The 20,372-nt window shown below is 41.1% G+C and overlaps 1 protein-coding gene across 4 annotated transcripts in view; it reads right to left on the bottom strand.

Annotated features, from left to right (window-relative positions):
- Nucleotides 1-20,372, bottom strand: part of NPNT (nephronectin) — a 55,090-nt gene that overhangs the window by 11,250 nt on the left and 23,468 nt on the right. For all 4 annotated transcript variants that reach the window (XM_075032424.1, XM_075032440.1, XM_075032431.1 and 1 more), the window contains 5 exons: nucleotides 17,803-17,922; nucleotides 16,853-16,972; nucleotides 11,556-11,690; nucleotides 10,233-10,355; nucleotides 7,991-8,281 (listed from right to left, as the gene is read on the bottom strand). In XM_075032424.1, the coding sequence (XP_074888525.1) occupies nucleotides 7,991-8,281; nucleotides 10,233-10,355; nucleotides 11,556-11,690; nucleotides 16,853-16,972; nucleotides 17,803-17,922 (789 nt within the window). The remainder of the gene's footprint in view (nucleotides 1-7,990; nucleotides 8,282-10,232; nucleotides 10,356-11,555; nucleotides 11,691-16,852; nucleotides 16,973-17,802; nucleotides 17,923-20,372) is intronic.

Below are 20,372 nucleotides of genomic sequence, written 5' to 3'. Positions count from 1 at the left end.
CTCTTTTTTTTTTTTAATCCTTTGTAGATTTTGGATTATGTCTATTTGCAGTCTAGGATATTAATGCTGAAACTGCCTCAAGGACTTTAGGTTGGCTTGGGTAGTAAAGGCCTGTTAATTTTTAAGGATACATTGTAATAATATTTTTGCTGCTTTGTTTAATCTGTGTTTTTGCTTATGTGATTAGAATTTTGAGATTTAACATGAAAGAAATCTTACAAATGTGCACAGGCCACACCACCTAGGCCAATAATCCCCCTGCAATACATTTATGCACAAATACTATATTAAATTATATAAAGAAAAAAATCTGTTTACCTCAGGCAGCAAAACATTGAAACAGGAATGCTCTAAAACCATCGTTCACCCTTAATCCCTCCCAGCAGTATACTGCTATCTTTCCTAAGAGCTCTATCTAACATGTAGGTGGGGCAGTTAAACAAGGCCATCATACAGCTATAGTCACACCTGCACAGAGGTGCTTACGGCAGTGTAAGCTGTTACGACACGTAACAGCACAGACACTCTCACACTGCTCTAACTGCATTACAGTCATGGACAAGCACGAGCAGTAGCTTACGGAGTAGGTATGTGTGTGAACTGTCTATGTGTGCCTAGACCACCGCCGCTGTGGTACACGCAGCAGCTATTGGCACCATTTAAATTCAGCTGCAGTGGGTTTGCTCAGGGATGTTAAAAACTGGTAATTCAATTTGCCAGCCACCTAGGACAGCAAATTTTGTAGGAGTATTTACTTACAAAGCCTGCAAAACCAACAGCATCTTGTAAGTTACTTACTGTCATTTCTGGCAGGACAGTGCTCTGACTGCAATTTCGCCTTAGATAAGCCCTCACAGCGGAGTTTTTGCCTTGCGTTACAACCGTGCTGCAGGCTGCTGCTCCCTGGAATGCAGCAGTCCCCATGCACGAGACATATCTATGCTGCACCCCCAGGGACTATCACCTTGCTTTTCCTCTTCTTGGACTGCACTAAGGAAAAAAGATACTGTTCCTTTCCTACGCTATGAAGAACAAGTCGGCAATCCGCTTCAAAACTGCTGAGCGCAGCATATGTACAGACCATAGCTGCTAGTCTGGAGTGGACGCGCAGCCTTTTCTTGAAGTATATTTACATCTGCCACATCCACATGGCACAGGGATGGAAAGAGGCCGGCCACAGCAGCAGACGGAAAAGCAAGCTGCCCTCTCCCCGAGCTGCAGGAGGACTCCAGCCTGCGAGGAACCTCACAGTGCCATCACCCTCAGGCCCCCACATACACACCAGCGACGGGATGCCCCTATCCTCTTCTCATCTAGGTTAACACTGAACTTAACACTCTACACCTCCATATCTTCCTGTCCTTCCCGTGCCCCTTAAGTTTTTCTTGGGGACCAAAGGCTCAGACCACAGACTCACAGATGGTTACAGGGCTCTAAATGAACACTGGCAAAGAGCATTGAGGAAACCCACTGCCATGCTCTAAGATTTGTAGGATACTCAGGGGTCACAGTCTCAAGGTATGCGCTTGCTCTGTGGATCCCCTTCCCGGTCCCTCGGAAAATACTGCAGAAATATTGGGAATTTATTTGCCAAACTACTTCAGTTTACTTACTAAAATACCATTTCTAATGCACTGCTATTTTTTTACAAATCTGAGTTACATCTGTGCACACACAAGCATTCCCCAAATTAAATTTGAAATATTTGCCTATAATTAAAGCTCTACAAAAAACTATTTCTTCAAAACTTTATTCCCTAAAGTTCTCTCCAAACACTGCTGTTATGAACTTCTAGAAGAATGTGTTGCAGAACTTTAAACCAGTCACTTCAGTGCTCAGAACTAATTAGAAGAATGTGCACTTGATATGAAACAAGAGTTACCGTAAGAGATGTGGGACTCTAAACCCATGTGTACACTTCTTTTTGCCACGACGACTACTATGTTGAGTGGTGATCGTGGGAGAAAGCATTTGGCACAATTATTTTCTGCAAGCTTTCCAAGCCCTTTCTGTGTACTTTATATAGCATATACTGTGCTATTCACTTAACTTCAATGGTTTGATAAATCTTGTTAAATATAAACTTGGCTGCTTTTTCTTGGAGATTTTTATAAGCTCTGAGTGAGCCAATACATCAACACTACCATATTCTCAAAGTTCATGAGCGAAGTTCTTCATAGAAGCATGAAGGGGGGGGGGGGGGGCATTTAATAACTGCAGAAGACTGATTTCTTATCAGCTCCTTAATCCTTTGAAAAAACAGTAGGACTTTTTTTTTCATTTACTTGCTAATTGCTGAGTTTGGGAGTGTAAGAGATAGTGTGTACATATCAGGTTATTTGTAACTACAGAATAATCACTGTTTTGGTGTTACAAAACCAAAACAAAACATGGAGCGCGCTTCATGTTATTAGTAATTGTTACTACTATTACTAATGCAGTGTTCTGCCTTGCAACAAACACTATGTTCTTACGCAATTCCATTCCACACAATAATCATGACCAAGTTTCCCATTTGTTAAAAAAAACAACAACAACAAAAGGACAAAGATTTTTTGACTGAATAGTTAGGATTGCAAGTTGTTAAATCCCACTTCCAGAAACCCCACACAAGTGATGAGATCTCACATAGAACTAGTAGAAAATAACTAAAAAGAAGGGTAGTCCAGAGGTCAGCCAGACTTAGTAAACAAGAATATGTCCTGTTTTCCTCCAGGGAAGACTTCCATATATGCTGGGCTAAAAAGAAGGGGCAACAGAGAGGTACACTTCACCCTTTTATCTGGATACCTGCAGTGTCCAGGATATGTTGCCTAAAACTCTGCATACTGAAATTCTGCAGTGAGAATTATTTCAAGAAGGGCTTTCATGGACTGTCCCACCCTCTAACAGTACCATCTGCCTAAGAGGGGAGGGATGGTGCTAGTGTGCAACCACTCTAAAGTCCAGTCTTGCACTTCTCAGGCAGTTACAAGGCTCATTAACTTTGACCTAAATCGAACATCTTATTATATATTTTCCCAGAAGGTTTTCTGAAAAGTAACCTGCCTGCTTTTCTATGAGCAGCTATTCAGGAGGTGCAGAGTGACAACTGAGTTTCAGGGAAGCACAGCTAAAATAAGTAGTCTACAGAAGCTTGTGTATCAGATCTGGGGACACAACTAGCTGGAAGATTGATGAAGGGTGTGATTTGTAAGAGTCCTAGATCTTATGATTTAGCTTCAGAGTACAAAGAGGAACAAAGTGCCTGTATTAATGCTTAAATATTAAGACAAATACATTTTAACAGGTGCCAGAACAGAGAAGACAAATGAAATGCTATTGTAAAATGATGCTACTCTAATGATACCAAGAAATAACAAAACCCACATTCCTTGATTTTAGCATTTCCCTTTTTCAACAGCTTCGAGGATCACATAACTGCATTTACTGCACTAAGGACTTCTCAGGGGGAGCAGAAAGAATCAAGTTTTAATCCAATCATTAAATTTTTTTAATAGCTGTTATGAGAAAAGTCTCCTAATTCCAATCTTTTCAGCTCCACTAAGGGCTAAGAAGGAAAATTGCTGAACTATCTTTTAATACAGATAAGGGGTTTTGTTCTTGCTCTGCTGATATCTAGTGTTATGCTTTGTCTTTAGGTTTATGCTCTTAATGCTTATCACCCAGATCCTGATGGTAGCAGAAATTCACAGTCTTACTGAGTACGTTCTGTTTGTTAGAGGTTTTATCCGAGTAACCAGAAAAGATTCCTCCGTACTTCACTGTAGTTTGTATCAGGCCTGAAACAGTTAAATATTAAGCCATCGTTGCATTCCTCCCTCATTGCCATTCCCCCCATATCCATATCAGGAGAAGATTATCCTTGGTGCCAGATTCCACTGTCTGCATCTGACTAAGTGGTTCAAAGGCCAAGTGTAGGAATTCCATTTTAAAAAAATACTCATTTTTTTGTTCTCTGAAAAACCAGCTCCCCGAAGTCACTGCAGGCATTTTTAGAAAAGGGGTAAAGCATCTAAAGAAATGCAACAACCCAATACCTTTCAAAAATTGCAGAGGTATTTAAATAAAGTTGTCAGCACTATTATCATTTGTCCTCTGTCACCACTGAACAGACCAATTTCACCGGTCCTCAGCTGATTTCAAGCTGAGCAGCACATTCAAGAGTGTTCTGAAGTGAAAACTTAGGACAAGTTTACTCAGCGTGTGGGATGGCAGGTCAAATAACAATGAAGGGAGAAAATAGGGAGCAGCAGGTTACCAAGGTAAGCTCAGGAAAAGGTCAAAAAAAGAAAAATTAAAATTTGAGAGATGCTTGCAGAAAACAAGGACACTTGCCCAGGCGTGTTTCCTCTCCTGGTGTGGACCAATCCCAGACCACCTGTTGTTTGCATGATTTGGCCTAGTGCACTAGGACATCTATCAGTGTACAGCGCGCCAGCTACCCCTTTCCCATGGCTTGCCTAACAGAAGTACCACCTATTCAGATAGCTAAGCAAAGCAGCATTTACTGTCATGCTGCTTTGTCAAAGTCTGGCTAAGGCTTCAGAGCCTGAGGGAGAAAAAAAGGAAGGAAAAAGTCCATGCATCACAAGATAACATAGTTTAAAAACACAACTTTAAATATTGAGGTCTTCAGCAGATGCTAAGGGCTGGAAGATCAGAATTGCCAGCAGCCGCTGGCTACAGTGCTCTCTGTGCTGGGTTTTGCCCATCCTTGTGTGACAAAACACTATATTTTGTGACTCTTTGGGATACAATAGCCCCTGGCGACACACAAGGAAGCAGCCATCTAAGAAGACACCGTAACTCTTCTGAAAACTGAAGTCCTCTTTACAAAACTGAAGTCCTACTTCATGATCTGGGTGGATCTAACATCAATTTCCTCCTCTGTTTTTCAAGACTGTAAGTGTTATAAGATGACTGAGTTGCTGCCTGCATTCTCCCATGGCAAACAAATAAGGAAGGCCAAGAGTGAGGCCTTCTCTTCTCTTTTCAGGCAGGCATATGGGGACCACAGTGCAAATTCATTTTTGAGCTTCTTTGCTGCCTCAACTGGAGAAGCAGATGATGTGGGGAAATGAACCTAAAGAGGCTCAGCATAAGCTAAATGAAATTAGCTTATATCCACAACCCAGGAATTCTGCAAAGATGTCTGATGTGGGTGAGATTAAAACAGCAACAGTTCTGAAGGAATTAGCTGAAAGAGCCCCTTCCCTGAGGAAACAGAGGCAAGTGAAAAATCCACAAATGTTTCTGGAGGTGTGTGTGGGGGATGTTGGCACATCCACACGGCAGATAAGCAGCATGTCAGAAGTTAGCTAACTGTTACTAGTTATTTCAGTTTAAAATTCTGTATTATCTTAACATCATGATCGTTGACATTGTGTTTGGCTGCGAGGAATGCTTTTTGAGAGGCCCTGGCTTACGCTTGGTTGGAAGCGCTGCCTTTCTGAGCTTGCGGTGCCTCACAGAGAGCAGCTGCAGCCCAACAGTCAGGCACACAGCGACCCACGGGCCTGGAGCAGGGGCAGGGCTGGCCTGCAGCACGCCAGCAGGAACCTGAAGCTTAACCCACCTGGCAAATGCCATCTGTAAGCTAACATGAAAGGCATTTGAGCTAACGCACTTCACCTCGCGTTTGCCACCGGCCAAGAGCACGCAGGCAGCCAGTTCTGCAGCCCAGCTAAGGGCCAGGAACTCGGCGCCTGGCAGCAATGCTGCCATGCTGCTGAACCCCTGGTGTGATGACGTTTGTTGAGTATCTCTGTATTATCCTCAGAAGAGCAGGTCTCGGAGCAGGCGAGGACGAGCTGAGTCATGCCCTGAACATCCCATTGTAGTAATGTATGTGGTTATAACTTTTCTACCTGTTTTTCTAGATGTCCCACATAAGGAAACGTAACTTCACTCCTTCCCCAATAGATAAAGTAAAACCTTACTCTACAGCAATGCTTTCCTTGACAAGGTAGCGCATTCTTCTGGAACAGAACTGTTTTGCACCTGACTGTAGTTTTCAAATCCTAAGAAGTGCTTTTGTGCACTCACTAAAAAAATACCTCTGGACAGAGAGAAAGTGGGAGGGGACACCAGTGACCACCACGTAGATCATACTTTCAAAGTAGTCATGAAAGACAGACGGACAGAGACGGACGGACAGACTTCTGCCACACAGTTATGTCACACGTGTGTATATCAAGTATATCTTTAGCACGGGATAGAAGAAGAAATAATATGGGACTCAAGACACGTATCTATCGACCTCGTCTGAGGAGCTATCTGTCTCTGTATTACCTAGTGAAGCCAGTAACAGTTGCTGGTGCTTGACCTGTTGGAATCCTGCTGTATTGTGCACTGAAGCCTTTGAAGCTACGTATGTATATCACAAACCTCAAAGGGTGGCAGCTGACCTAAACAGTTGAGAAACACTTAGCAGAGATCAACTTTTCATGTGTTTGTTGTATGTACCATAATGCAAGCTTACAGTCAGAAAACAAACTCTCTTTTACTTTCGTGCTTTCCAAACCCCTCTATCTCAAGCATACGTATTGAAAGCATTAGCTTCAAAATTGAGCCTCTAGGGACAATACAGAAAGACGAATTGTAAATAATAAGCTTTATACAGATGATTGTTATGACTTCATGAAAATAGCTGAAAACTACCCCTCTGCTTTAGAATGCCAGAGAACAGCTGCAACACGAGACAGCCTGGGAAACGCAATGCTGGAGTCTAGAATAATTTCCACAGAATTCTGTATTTTTAATTATTGGTTCCCATTATCTTAAGTTTTGGGGAGTCTTTACTACATTTCTTTTTAGAATTTTATGTAAAAATGTTTTTATATTTTAACTGAATATAGATTGTTTAAAAAATAACCTTGAAAAAGCCAAAAGCACACTCCTCTGAGTAATACCAGGATTTATCTTCCCAAATTCTAAGTCAGCTTTTGTCTCCATTTCAAATTTATCAAACTGTCTACAACAGATAAGATTTTTTACAAAACATAACAAACCATTTTTTACAAGGAACAAAATATTTCACTGTGTAATGACCTAAAAGAACACAGTCCAAGTAGTTACTGCATAGATGCTAAAGCAACTGGAAAAAAACTCCCATGTTGCTTGTACACCTGCTCTGAGACAGCAAACTTTTCCTCCTACTACATTGCTTCAGCAGCTTTACTGTACAAGTTGAAAGGAGAAGGGCCAATGCAGCACACCCTTCCCGTCTCTAAAATTAGTGGCAGAACTAAAGATGAAATCGGGTGTTGACTATTTCTTGGCAGACGTGTAACTCTGCAAGTGCCAGTAATGTCTTTTGTGGTATGCACAAAAGCTGGTGTAGAAATGGTGCTGTAGCTTTCAAAGCAGCTCTTAAAATGACATGTGTTCATGCTATGAGAATCTTTACTATCTTAAGCTTTTCATGTACCTATTTTCATAGACGCAGTCCATAAAATTAGCCTCTATGTTATTTTTATGCAATTTTGCCATTGCTTAGTCATAAACATCCAAGACCATTTGAATTCATACAATAAGGTAATATAACAGAGTCTTTAAATAATCAGATATGGTCCCATTTCTTACCGTTCTTAAAGCTAAGGAAATACGCTGTCTAAGAGTGACTCTGAACTCCCTGAATTTGAATCCATTAAGTATTTATGAGTTATGTGGCATTTCAATATTTTTCAATAAAATGTCTTTCGTTCTCCAAAACTTTCATCTGAAAGCGTAATTAGGTTAAGCACTTATACAGGACGATACGGTCACAAATAATTTCAGGAAGAAAAACTGAAATTTTTAGTTGAGTTGATCCAAAATTTCCTCCCCACAATTATTTGTGCAGCTTTACCATATGAACACTTTCAGTTTTGTGGTTTTGTTCTCACTGATAAAGTGTTCCCCAAAAAACCCCAAACAATACAGTGCATGCTTTCACCTCACTGTATCTACAATTCTGATATATGAAAGGATATGTAAAATTACTTACTGAACACATCTCCACGGGGTTTCTGAGGATCTATCTGGATCCTGTTGTCATCTCGAATTCCTTGGGAAGATGTAGTTTCAATGGGAACATGTGAAGGCTCTTCAGTTGTTATCAGAGGAGTTCTTTGTGGTGGTAGTGTAGGTCTTAACGTTGTAGGTTGAGGTGGTGGTGGAGGTGGAGGCCTCGTCACTGGCCTTGTTGTCACCGGCACATACCTAGTGGTTGGCTTTGCTGTCAGTCGAGTTGTTGGCCTGGGTGTAGGACGAGTCGTTGGCCTGGTCACCGGCCTTTCTGTAACAATAGCAGGTACATATGTTGGTCTGAGGGGTTGCCTTGTGCCTCCAACACCAGGAATCCTATTGGTTATACCACTGCCTCCCTTAGGAAGCATGCTGTTGCCCTTGAATATATGATATGGACCAGGTGCTTCAATCATAACATTAGGAATAACTGCAAAGAGAATCAAAACAGGACCAAAATGGACATCCGAGTGTCTTGCCCCAGAAACTTAACAGTGTATTTCATTATGACATGGAGAGTCTTTGCTGAAATCATTTCTCTTCTTCCAAATGCTTCCACTAATCCGAAACATACTTTAGGGTCAGCATTGCTGAATTATCACATCCCTTTAGATAGCACTTCTCATTACAGCAGTTTAGAGATGATTTAGAATGACTGAAGGCCAAGAGACTTCCACCCTCACCTCCTCCCAAGCAACAACTCTTTCAGAGGTGGTAAAACTTACCTAAAAGCACTGTTAGTAAAAGAGCATGGACAGGAAGATGTGCGTTAAGCAGCTCTCTAAACTGGACAAGTTTGTAGTCAGGAGCGGAGGCAAGTTTAGTAAGACTTCAGTGTTACAACCATTTTGTTCATGGATGGGCAGATACATTTGGCTTAAGAAAGTTATCTTTGAGACCTCTCCACTTCTTCTAAACTGTTCTCCTTATCAATAAGCATTAATCATTTTACAGAGATTGAACCTAAGCCAATAGCCTTCATTTACATCTTTACCTTTGCTAACACCAGGAAACTAAGTAAATGGCATTTTTTCGGCCTCCACAAAAAGGAGGTGGTGAACTGAGCACCACCTACACCACAGTGACAGTGCCTACAGTACCATCTCCCCCAGTATTTCATAGAGGACAACAAATTTTAACTTGGTTTCAGAAGGGGAATTTCTGCAGACATGAAATCCAAGAACATCTGTTTTGTTATTTATAATTTTCTATTTGTTACTAAGCCTTTTATATCTCACTGGAGATCTTAAAAACCCCAATAAGAACTCTAGTCACATATTTTGTGTACAAGTGTTTCAAGTATAACACACAGTTAAAATTAAGAACTACTGTTTGTTAAACAATGAATTGTTTGATGACAGCAGGTAAAAAGGTTTTCTCTCTGGCAGCCTGTTTATTACTATTCTTTTGAATACCCTGTGGTGTTTATATTACAGTATATTAAAATATAAAATGCACTGTAGGACTATGTCCCAGTAACACATGAAGTGCATCCACATATAATTGCAAGAACTCAGGTTGTGAAAGATCACCTTAGCTAGATCACATTACCGTGACAGCTGTGACTGCTACAGCCAAAGGAAACAAGTCCACAATGGTACTGCTCTTTAAAGAGATCAGTGAGTCACCAAAGACCAGAACCCATATATGAACACAGGGTCCTCAAAAAGATTCAGCAGATGTCATAGAGCTGCACAGTCCTGAGGGATGTCAAACATGGAGGAGCTCTAATGGCCTATTCTGTACCAAGGGGGAGGGCTGCTTCTCCCAAGAGAGGTGAGGAAGGGAACTCTCCAACAGGGAATGCTTCCAGAGAAATCCTCCCTCTCAGCTCTGCTCACATCTGGGGAGCAGTGGGGAGTGGCTGGGGTGAGCTGCTGAAATGGGCCAGTGGCAGAGTGTACATAATAACAGGGTATGAGTAATATGTACTGTTTGACCAGACCTACCCTGCTTACTCAGTTCTCATCCTGAAGCAATCTCTAGAATGAAGCTGTGAATAGGGAGAGGTGAATTTCTTTCTAATTATGAAAATGTCTTAGGGAAAGGTATTTTTACCAAGGCATGCTAGGACTCAGAAAACTCTAACTACATTCCCTGGTCTCTTATGAAGTATTAAAAATAGTTAAGAGAAAATGAGCCTGATAGTGCTGTATGTCAACATTTACAACATGGGACACATTTACTTTCAGAATTCCTTTTTTAAAAGGAGCATTACATACGTATGCAGTTTGTTCCATTGTCTCTGTACCCTTCTTTACACTTGCATTTGTAGGATCCTGGTGTATTGTAACATCGTGAAAAACTACCACACTGATGGTGGCCAAGGGAACATTCATCTATATCTGCAACAGAAAGTTACGTTAAAAAAATCATTTACATCAAAGAAACTTACTTTCTGCTTATCCCTGCAAAAACACAAAAGTAGTATAGTCATTAGGGAAATATTATTAATTTTGAAAAATTTAATAAAACTGAATTGCCAAGGAGAAAAGGAAGATAGACAGTCACAAATCAATGCAATGATACAAACGTCAGGGTAAAAGAGACTATTGTGCAACTCTGGTATTGCTCAGCTTATACTTTAGCATCAGCTTCAGTGATGTGGTGTGGGTAGATTGCAGTTGAGATCATGAAGATCACAATTTTAATAACCACTTCTTGAAGGTGACATGATAAGAAAAGAAAAACTGAATGTATGAATACGTATGTTCTTAATCACACAGGTATTAAACTCTTTTTTCATAAAATGCTTCCTCTATTATACATCTGTATAGATGTTTCTACATCAAGCAGAAACCGCTTCAAGCATCTTGTATATTATTTCCACGTTTGTTGTTACTGATGCAAGCAAAAATCTCCAAATTCCAGTGCTCTGCGTAGAGATTTATCTCAAAAAAAATATACTTAAACAAACATAAAGCAATGCTTCATTATCTCCACATGATCCTTTTTTCAGTGAAAGGATCGTAACTAGTCGAGGCCCAGGGAAACTAAGATGGTGGGACCTGGGAGCATCTTTGTTGAAGGGCATACACCAGCTGCATTCCAGTCTCACGTCCAGACAAAACCAGGTTATTTCCTAACCCCAGCCTTTTCCACACCTGTCTTCAGGGGAAGGAAAGTTCGGCAGCCTGGTTGGAAGGAGCTGGGGTGTGCTCTAGCCACATTTTTGTATCTTGGATCTTGAGGTATGCTACAGAGCATAGCCTAAGCTCATATACTGCTCCAAATCTGCAACTGCCTGTGCACAGTGAAACCTGTGGGGACAAAGGCTTTGGAAAGGAATTCCTGTAGTCATCAGCTCTGCTCTCCCACTAGGTTCCACAGGAGAACCAGTTACAAGAATGGGGCCAAATATAGGCTTTCTTTTTCACAGTCTATTTCTATAATCCACTCTTTCCTAAAATAGAGATGCAGTGCAACCTAAAACAACCTGCTTCAAATTTTCAGCCATAATAAGCAAACATTCCTCTTTAAACCATCAATTTCAGTTTAGAACATGCAGCTCTGTTACATGCAATTTAGAAATAAGTTGTTATTACCATGGCATTGGTATTTGCCTCCAATGTACATTAGATCAAAACCTTTATGACACCTGCAAATGTAGCTTCCAAAAGTATTGACGCAGTGCCTAAATCGTGGACAGATAACTCTCCCAGTAGCACATTCATCAATATCTGTGGAAACAAAGGAACTGTATTATTCTTAATAGCAGTTAAAATACAATCTCTACTATCTAAATTAAACTAGTTTCACATAATGAAAAACTAAAGAAGAATAGCTGAAGTATTTTTGATAACGTCCTTTTGGCTACAAGCTGGTCAGCCAGCACTAACACCTAAGCACTTCTTCTGGCTATGCCATCTCAGTTCAGCTCTTGGTCACATGGCTGAATTTTTATGCGTCCTGTGCCAGAAGCCTTTACAAATACTGTGAGTGACAAGAGATGCACTGGCATAATGAGCATTGCTACTGAATTTGGAATGCTTGCTCTATGCTCTTGCCATCCTGGTACCCTTCCCCTTGGAGAGATGTTCTGTAATTCCCCACAGAACGCATGACAGCTTCTTGAAGGCCACAAAACACTCATCCTTAAAACTGTAATGGTATTTGTCTGAAGAAAAGCTGTATCATGTTATTTCTATAGCTTTGTTTTGTCCCACTAAGCCCTGCCTGCTCATAAAGACAGCACCTGGATTTACAGACAAGGAATAATAATAAAAACTACCCCAGTAATTCTTTTTCTGAAACATGCCTGAAGTATTGTTCCTGTAGCACAGATCATACACGCCTATTCAAAGTACATCACCCTGCAGTAGGAAGTGGTTTGTGTTTTTTAAAATCTCAGGTGTCCCTAATCCATGACCTGCCCATTGAGTCTATCAGGAAATCTTCATCTTTTCAGGACTTGCTCTAAACAGAGTTCAAGCTAATGACAGGGGTGCAGTATTTCTGGGCCTCCTACCAGTTATAGTTACCACAGGCCAAACGCTTTTTGAGTACCTGCTCTTTGCAATCGCTTACCCTGCAGTGCCTGCGCAGCAGTTGACCCTTCTTTCACAGACAGGCTGGCAACTTAAGTGACCTTAAAATATCTCTGAGGTTCTGAGATGCACGGCTGCCATTTGGCCTGCCAGGGGCTCCCAGCAGGACCTGAAGCAGTGCTTCAGCAAGCGACGTCCAGGCAAGGACAGAAGACAGGGTGTCCATGGGCAGACGCAGGTGATGCTCAGTAAATGACTGATGCCCCTCCTCTCCCAGATGATGCTGTTGTTCATGCTGACTCACAACGCAGGGAGCAGCTGATGCTCACCCAGCCCTGCTTGCACTGCCTGGGAAACTCTCAGATGAGGTCAGGCTGATACACAAAAGATGCTTGCGCTACCACCCACTTTGTAGCCCTTGGAAACCGAGCTGAAGCCTGCTGAGTGCTTGAACCCTAATTCTTCACGGAGGCGGAGGCCTGCCATGCATGGCTGCCTCTGACGCTCGCCGCTCCTGATATTTGTTGGTTATCTACAGAGCACAGTTCAAGGCTTTGCTCTGCAGCCCTATCAGGAAAGTGAGATTTTGCTCTCCTCCACGCTGTTCTTTCCCCAAAAGGAGCGCTTCAGCTGCAGGTGTCAAGAGTGCAAAACAAAGCTGAGTGATTGATGCCCTGCTGCTTGTGAAAGAGGCCTGAACAAGGCAGAGAGAAGCCTGAGTCTCTTGCACAGCACAGGAAAAACATAACCACAAAACTGCTGGTTAGTTAGGGCAGCTACCTGAGGCAGGGGAGGTGTAGCTTCAAATTCTCCAGGCTGTGTTTCCCCCAGCCAAAAGAAGTGACCTAAAGCCATGAATTACTGGCTCGATGGGGTGCCCCAGTAGCTCCTGCTGGCACTGTCCTGCTCTGCATGAAGAATTACTGAGGGCAGCAAGGATTCAGTCCCTCGGCTCCCACACTCCTGGCCCGTCAGACTGCTCTGACATCGCAGCTCTCCTTTACTCTCGGTTGGGAGCACTTCTGCAATACCACGGTAAACGCCTGAATGAGAAAGAAAACGAGGCCAATACTGGGCACCTCTCCACACGCCTGAATCTCCCTATAAATCTGCCTCTTGGTTTGAAGCTATTATTACATTTTTAGGCTTTGAGTACATTATTAACAGTTTTAGAAGTTCTACCATGTTCCTAACTGTTATTTAATTTACAAGCCACAATTTTCTGCCCTTTATTAAAATATTATTTCAAGGCTGCAAATTTCAGACTCTTGATTACCATGAGTTAGTTGGGGTTCCTTGTTGTTGTTTTTAATCTTTAAACCACAACTTCAAAAAGCAATTCAGTAAGAAAAAGATTAGCCACTGAATATACCTCATCATGGCATGGATTATGTTCTTTAAAACCTAATGTAGCTTGTCCTGCCTTTCCCTCTGAATATATTCACGTTTTTGCAAATTCCCATAAGGCAAGAAGTATGTTAGATGATGAGAGCACTGTAGTGGTATTGTTCAATTTTCTAGGCAGTTACACACCCTAAAGGTATAGGACTGAACTGCTAATCAATACACTGTTGAGAACTGACACAAAAATAATGGAAGAAATTAACAGTCTACTGCTTGCATTTAATATGAGAGGTGAGTGGATGCTCATTACTGGTGGGAAGAACACTTTTCGATCATTAGCCAGAAGCTGGTATGCACGTGCTTACGATTAGTTTCCTGCAGTTCTCAAGCAGTACAGTGACTGTGGCTTCTTTCAAATCCGTGGACCCATGCCAATTCACACCTGGGCCCAAATGGTGTAAGGCTGTTTCCCTTTGCCTGCTGCAACATGCTGCAGCTCATGCCTGCTTCCTGTGAAAACTGGGCCATGAAGGGGTGATTTGTATTCTGATCTCAGCCTGGTCTGCCATGGGGGTACATGCCCAGGCTTAGTGCCAGCAAGCTGCTCCAAAGGCACATAATACAGACAGCACCTAATAGGTGTGATGGTCAGTGTTCAACAAACAAGCAGGATTACAAAGTCTTGCTTCTCTCCTGCTGTATGAACATATTACCAATTCAAGCAGTAAATGATGAGATTGATTTAAAAATAGGATGATTTTTAAGTTTACAAGGCCATATTTTCAAGTTTCTGTATACAACCAAAACAACTAGAAAGAATTTATTTTACTGTGAAAATAATTATTTTCAGTCCTCAAAGAATTTCAGACCTTCTGAAGCTGAAATGTGTATACCACTAATTTCATTAATTAAAGTCCAAATCCAAAGAGGTGGCAACACTGATTTATTGATTCAAGAGTCATTAATCAATTAATTAGTCAATTAATCCATATTTTGACGAAATACTTTCCTGAATTCTTTTTCAGTTCCTTGTTATTTAGTTTATATGATTTACCTTCATAGCCAAATTGTTTGGTGGCTCTTTACTGATTGTCTGGAAAGTACATTTTAAAAAAAGAATCATCAGCATGGGTTGAACTAAGAATAGAATAATGCCTAGAGGAATTTCCACCTGTGCTAAAAATAAGCATTACATTCCCAGCTGTCTTTCAAACTCTCCTCAAACAAGGATTTCATGAGCTGCAGCCAACGCACACTTCAATTTTTTTGTCACCATCTACACTTCTATTTGTACTACAGCAATACCCAGACCCTCAGTGGAGCTGACAACCTCCCCAACAGTGATGGGCTTGTACACATGTGAGGAAAAGGCACAGTCTTAGCCCCAAATAGCTTCAATTCTTGGAGGTATTTACTGGTTTTAGTACAACTCAAGGTCAATAAAGAAATAACACAAAAAGGGTGCATGTCACAATCAGTTCTTACCAAAAAAAGGCGAGTAGGTCATGTTATGATCCATGAAGGACAGACACCCTTGCCGTGACTACTTTCTCTGTATTGTACAAGACTGCACTGAAATTTTTGTGGAAAATTTAAAAAATGGGTTATGAGATCTATCTGAATGATGCACACTCAACTGAAATGTGGGTACACAGTTCTTCACCTTTCTGGGAAAAAAAGTGGAACTACACTAAAGAACTGAAAGCACTTCATAAAACTACATAACTGGTTTGAGTGCTAGTTGTCAGCATTAAAAGTGCACTTCGTTTATTTCAAAGTACTAAGTTTGCCTGAATATAAAAATGTACACTAGGAGAATGTCGCAAGTATTTTTCTAGCAAATTTCTGTACTTAGTATAACAAGTTATTATTTATACTTAAAATCACTCAGCTCCCTATGGCATGGCACAAGTCTTTTCCAAAGATCTCTGTCTGCCTTAATGTCCGCAGCGTGATTAATCACAATTCAATCCCTTCAGCATGGGACAATGGTGGTTTTATTTTCCTCCTGTTCTACCTATTCTTTTGCATACATAGACATGCCAATCATGCACTTCAGAAAGCCTCTGACTTAAAGCTGAGCCTGCTCCTCGTATCAGAAGATGTAGAATCTGTCCCTTGCTCTGCCAACAAATTCTTGGTCAGCATGGGTCAGCCGCTTGGAGAACCATCTCCCCTGTGGACAGCCATGATACCTGAATGGATAATTAGGGGATCCATGTTCTCTTACATTCTTTCAGGTGCAAGTGCTGTTACTAGTTATGGAACTGTAGCACTGCATAGGATATAAATAATAAAATCACTGAAGCATCATATCCACTCAGGTTGTATAGTTAATGACTAATGAAATCACACGTCACACTGTTCTTCAGACCATAGTAAAGTGTGGCACAACACCATCTGATTAACCATAAGTGCCTTTTCTATGTTCATGAATGTGGGAACAAAACATTTCACCTTTATACAGTCTGAATTCCCGAGTTTATTTTTACCTGGAGTTTTCAGAGTATGGAAGAAAGACAGTAGCTTCAATCCCATTAATATTGGGAGTGTGCACAGACCTTCACCTCGTCCCAGTACAATCTCAGTGATTTGCACAAATTATCCCTCTACTCCCTGAACCTAGGCACCACCTTGTTGGGTATGAGGAAGAGCTGACCTCCCCATTCTTTTTTTTTTTATGCAGGCAGGTATTTTGAAGTCTCTGTTAGCAATTGTTTAAAATGACCCAGTAACAGGAGTGGTAAGGGCCAAGGGCTTGGATGCCAAGCAGCCCACGCAAGTTTTATGCAGTCAAACTTGCAGGACTGGAGGAAACCGCTGGCGATCTCTGACACAGACCACTTGAGAGCACTTGAGCAAAATGCCTATCCCGATTCTCATTAGTAACGTCTTTACACTGCATGTATGGTGCATTCTAAATACATCTGATAAACTCTCTTGAACTGCCTTCAGTGTAAGGATAAAAACATTTTGGAGAAAAAAAATTAAATCTACATTTGATCACCTACCTATGCAAGTCCTTCCATCAGGTCCCAGCTGCAGTCCTGGAGAAGGACAGCGGCAGCGTACTTCCCCTTTCAGTACATCACAGCCATACTGACAGTTTGCCATTGAGCAAGAAAGGGCATCTAGGGAAATATAATTTAACATATTTAGGTAAGGACTCAGATCACTACTAGAAAATGACTAAAAACTTTGGAGAATTAAGACGTCATATAATTGTGACAGAAGTGGAAAAATGCTTATTGAATTTGACAGGTGTCCATTCAGGCTTTAAAGAGCAAATGCATATCCAGTAAATTTTTTCTTTCCACAAATTGCATCTTCAAGGAAGGAAAAAAAAAAAAAAAAGGCACAGCACCACAATTATAGCAAGTTATGTCATGGAATGCAGCCCCCATGAGGAATATAAAGCCCAGTATGTACTATAAACCTCCTGGACAGTCCTGCCATTTTGAGATCAGAGCATCTTTAATTAAAGGTAATTTCTCACCCCTTCTCTCTATCCAGACACTTAAAACATCCACTTTTATGGGAGCAAGTAGGAACCTGATCTCCAGAGAGATGACAATACAATTTTATACCAGCCAAACAACCAACATCTGCAGCTTTAATGACTTTACATTCATAAGGACATAACACAGCGGAACTGCAGGTGTCTTGCTGCAATGAAAACTGCAAGCACTTGTTCTTGAAGACCAGTTAACAGTGATTTACAGCACTGAAGAATGCTTCTGGGGAAACTTGTAATAAAACTAATAAAATCAAAATATTTGCTCTTGTTTTGTTCAGCCTAATTTCATTAGAAAAAAGCAGCTCATCTTGTACAACTGCCTAATTTCCAGCAAGATTAATCTTTTACTTTGGGACTTATCTTCATCTCATAAAAGTTTCCCAGGGAAACCCAAGCAGGGATCTTGAGGAGCTTGAAAAAAGCAAGCAACAAGCCTTGCCGTACTTGAGCATGTTCCATCTGGCATAAGCATGTAGCCGTTCAGACAGTAGCACTTGTAGCTGCCATAGGTATTCATACACCGGTGTTTGCACGGCCGTGGCTTTAGTCCACACTCATTTAGATCTGAAATGAAAGGTACATGGGAAAGGGGTGGGAAAAGAAAACATACAAAGTAAGTGTGAAAAAATTACGACTTCAAGTTCCTGGAGAATGAAGGAAAAATATGGCAATTAGCTTTTTATATGCAGTCCAGCTGATTAGCAAGTGTCCAGAACATCCTGCATGAAGCACTGTTCACCCCTCCTGCCAAGTGGCATATATTCTTCTGTTTCACAGATATCCTTTTAGAAATGACAGTATTAGCATTAGATTAAGTGCTAACAGAAGTGTCATTAGGGAATGCACAAGCTCAGGCTGCCCACATGTTGCCACTATTCACGTTGATGCCACATCCAGAACCAGCCAGAGCTCTGGAGAAGAGGAGGGAGAAAGCAAATATCACTGCTGCAATCACTATCAGTGATTCTGATAGCGATTCAGTGATTCGCTCTCATGCTTCAAAATTAGTCGCAGAGGAAGGTAGAAAAGCTGATGCAAACCTACTTTAAACAATCTCACAGAGAAAGTGTATTCCTTACCATCTAGAAAATACTGAAAAAAAGTATCTGACATCAGTGATATTTGTCAAGGACTATCCATCAAGGCTGCCATTTCAGATTTACAATTTAATACAGAATTCATGACTTAAACTGAAAATATTCAGCCTACAATATTCGTATTAGTAGACAAGGCTTCTAACAAGAAGTAACGATTGAGCAAGCATTTCCTTCAGAATTCTCTTCCAAGAAAGAATACATGTTGGTTTTATCTGGGTAAACCAGAGTAATTTGTCACTTAGTTATTTGTGTACTGATGAATAAAGATGACAAAAAAGATGAAAATAATAAATCTGTTTACAAATCCAGCCAGCAAGTACTTAAACAAATGAATTATGGACCCTCATCTCTAATATTGCACAATGCTGTCTGGAGGTCCATTACAGTAAGAGTCATGGTTATTTCCAGGAACTTTTCAAAGAGCCATCTCCACTGTTAAGCACATTCTCATCAAAAGTCACTCCCTAATTCACGTAGCAGAAAAGTAAGCCTTGGGGTTCCTACTGTGTGATAGACACACAAACACAGCAGCCACTTTATAAAATGCCAGCTGAGAAGGAGGCGCCTGCTTTCTATGGACTAGGTGTGAAGGCGTAGAGTTAAGATGTTAAAACAGACAGACAAACATACCTCTGGTTAGAATGAAGTCAGTAATTTTTAACAGTGTTTATGTGTATCATTGAATCTGTTGTCTTCTGACCTACTTTGTTTTCATCCTCATGGGGTCAAGGAAGAGCAAGCGTCATGCAGACAGGTACTTGCCCCTCCCCAAACCCTTTCCCTAACCGATGGATATGACTTTTTTTTTTACTTCATTTTCCAAGGCCTTGGGAAGAGCAGCAGGTTTAGGGATAAGAATACTTCCTGCTCCCCTCTGCTGCAAGAGGGTAGTGGTAAGGGACATAATTTTCCCTTTCTTCCTGCAGAAGGCTGAACAAGACGTTTCTAGGAAGCCTGAAGGGAAACGTTTGCTTCTAGAGTGGCGAGGAAGACCAGGTGAGCATCAGCAGGACTTCAGTGAGAAAGAGTTGCCAAAATAAGGGCTGGACCTGTGTCTGACAAACAAGGAGTGATAATTGTCCCAACAGTCTTCCTGCGGATCACGCATCCCTTTTCAACTCTCACTCTTTGGGAGTCTGAGAACATTTCTGGAGTTGCTAGGAGAAGATACTTCTCCCAGCAGGCACCAATGCCACACTCACAAGAGTGTACCTGCTGGGTTTGAGCTGTAGAAGAGATGTACATTTTCTAGTGTGAAAGTGGGATCTTCAGCTAAGAGTTGCGACTATTGATAGAGTACGTGCGTATGCCAAATGGCAAAGCAGCAGATGATGACGCTAGAGGGGAAGGGCAAGCTTTTGTTGTGAAAATCTTTGTGTAAAAAAACCTACATAAAAATGCTCAATAATAAACAGGTGAAAGCTCACATTTTGGGAGGCAGACTTCTCTGGGCAGCACAAAAAGCTGCTTTTTTGTTTCTTCTGTAAAACTTACTACAATTAGGCAGCTCCTGACAGACATTATAGCCGCTTTAACATATTTATTCCACATGCAACATGTCTTTTAAGAAAGTCATTGTTAAATTCAAAAACTCTGTTAGTTTGACTTCAGTTTATAAAAGTACCCCCACAGAGCCAACACTATTGACTATTCTATTCTGACAACAACCATTTTGAAGTGAGAGAAAGAAAAGTTCTAGAAGTCTAAAATATCTGTATTCTTCCTCTTTTGTACATAAAGCATCACTTTTCAAAATAAATGCGTAACAGAGCTAAGTACAAAATATTAACTAGAAGTAGGGACAGAATGAGGAAAGGTAATGCTGAAATTAAGCTGACAGGGCAGGATTTTAACAGTGCCTGTGTTAACTTTTAGTGCTTGCATCCCACTGCACGTCAGCTCCTAAGTTCAGATACT

The sequence above is a fragment of the Buteo buteo genome, chromosome 1, assembly GCF_964188355.1.
Source record: "Buteo buteo chromosome 1, bButBut1.hap1.1, whole genome shotgun sequence".
Lineage (NCBI taxonomy): Eukaryota > Metazoa > Chordata > Aves > Accipitriformes > Accipitridae > Buteo > Buteo buteo.
The sequence above is the reverse complement of the archived record's forward strand: the minus strand, read 5'-3'. Positions and strand labels throughout refer to the sequence as shown.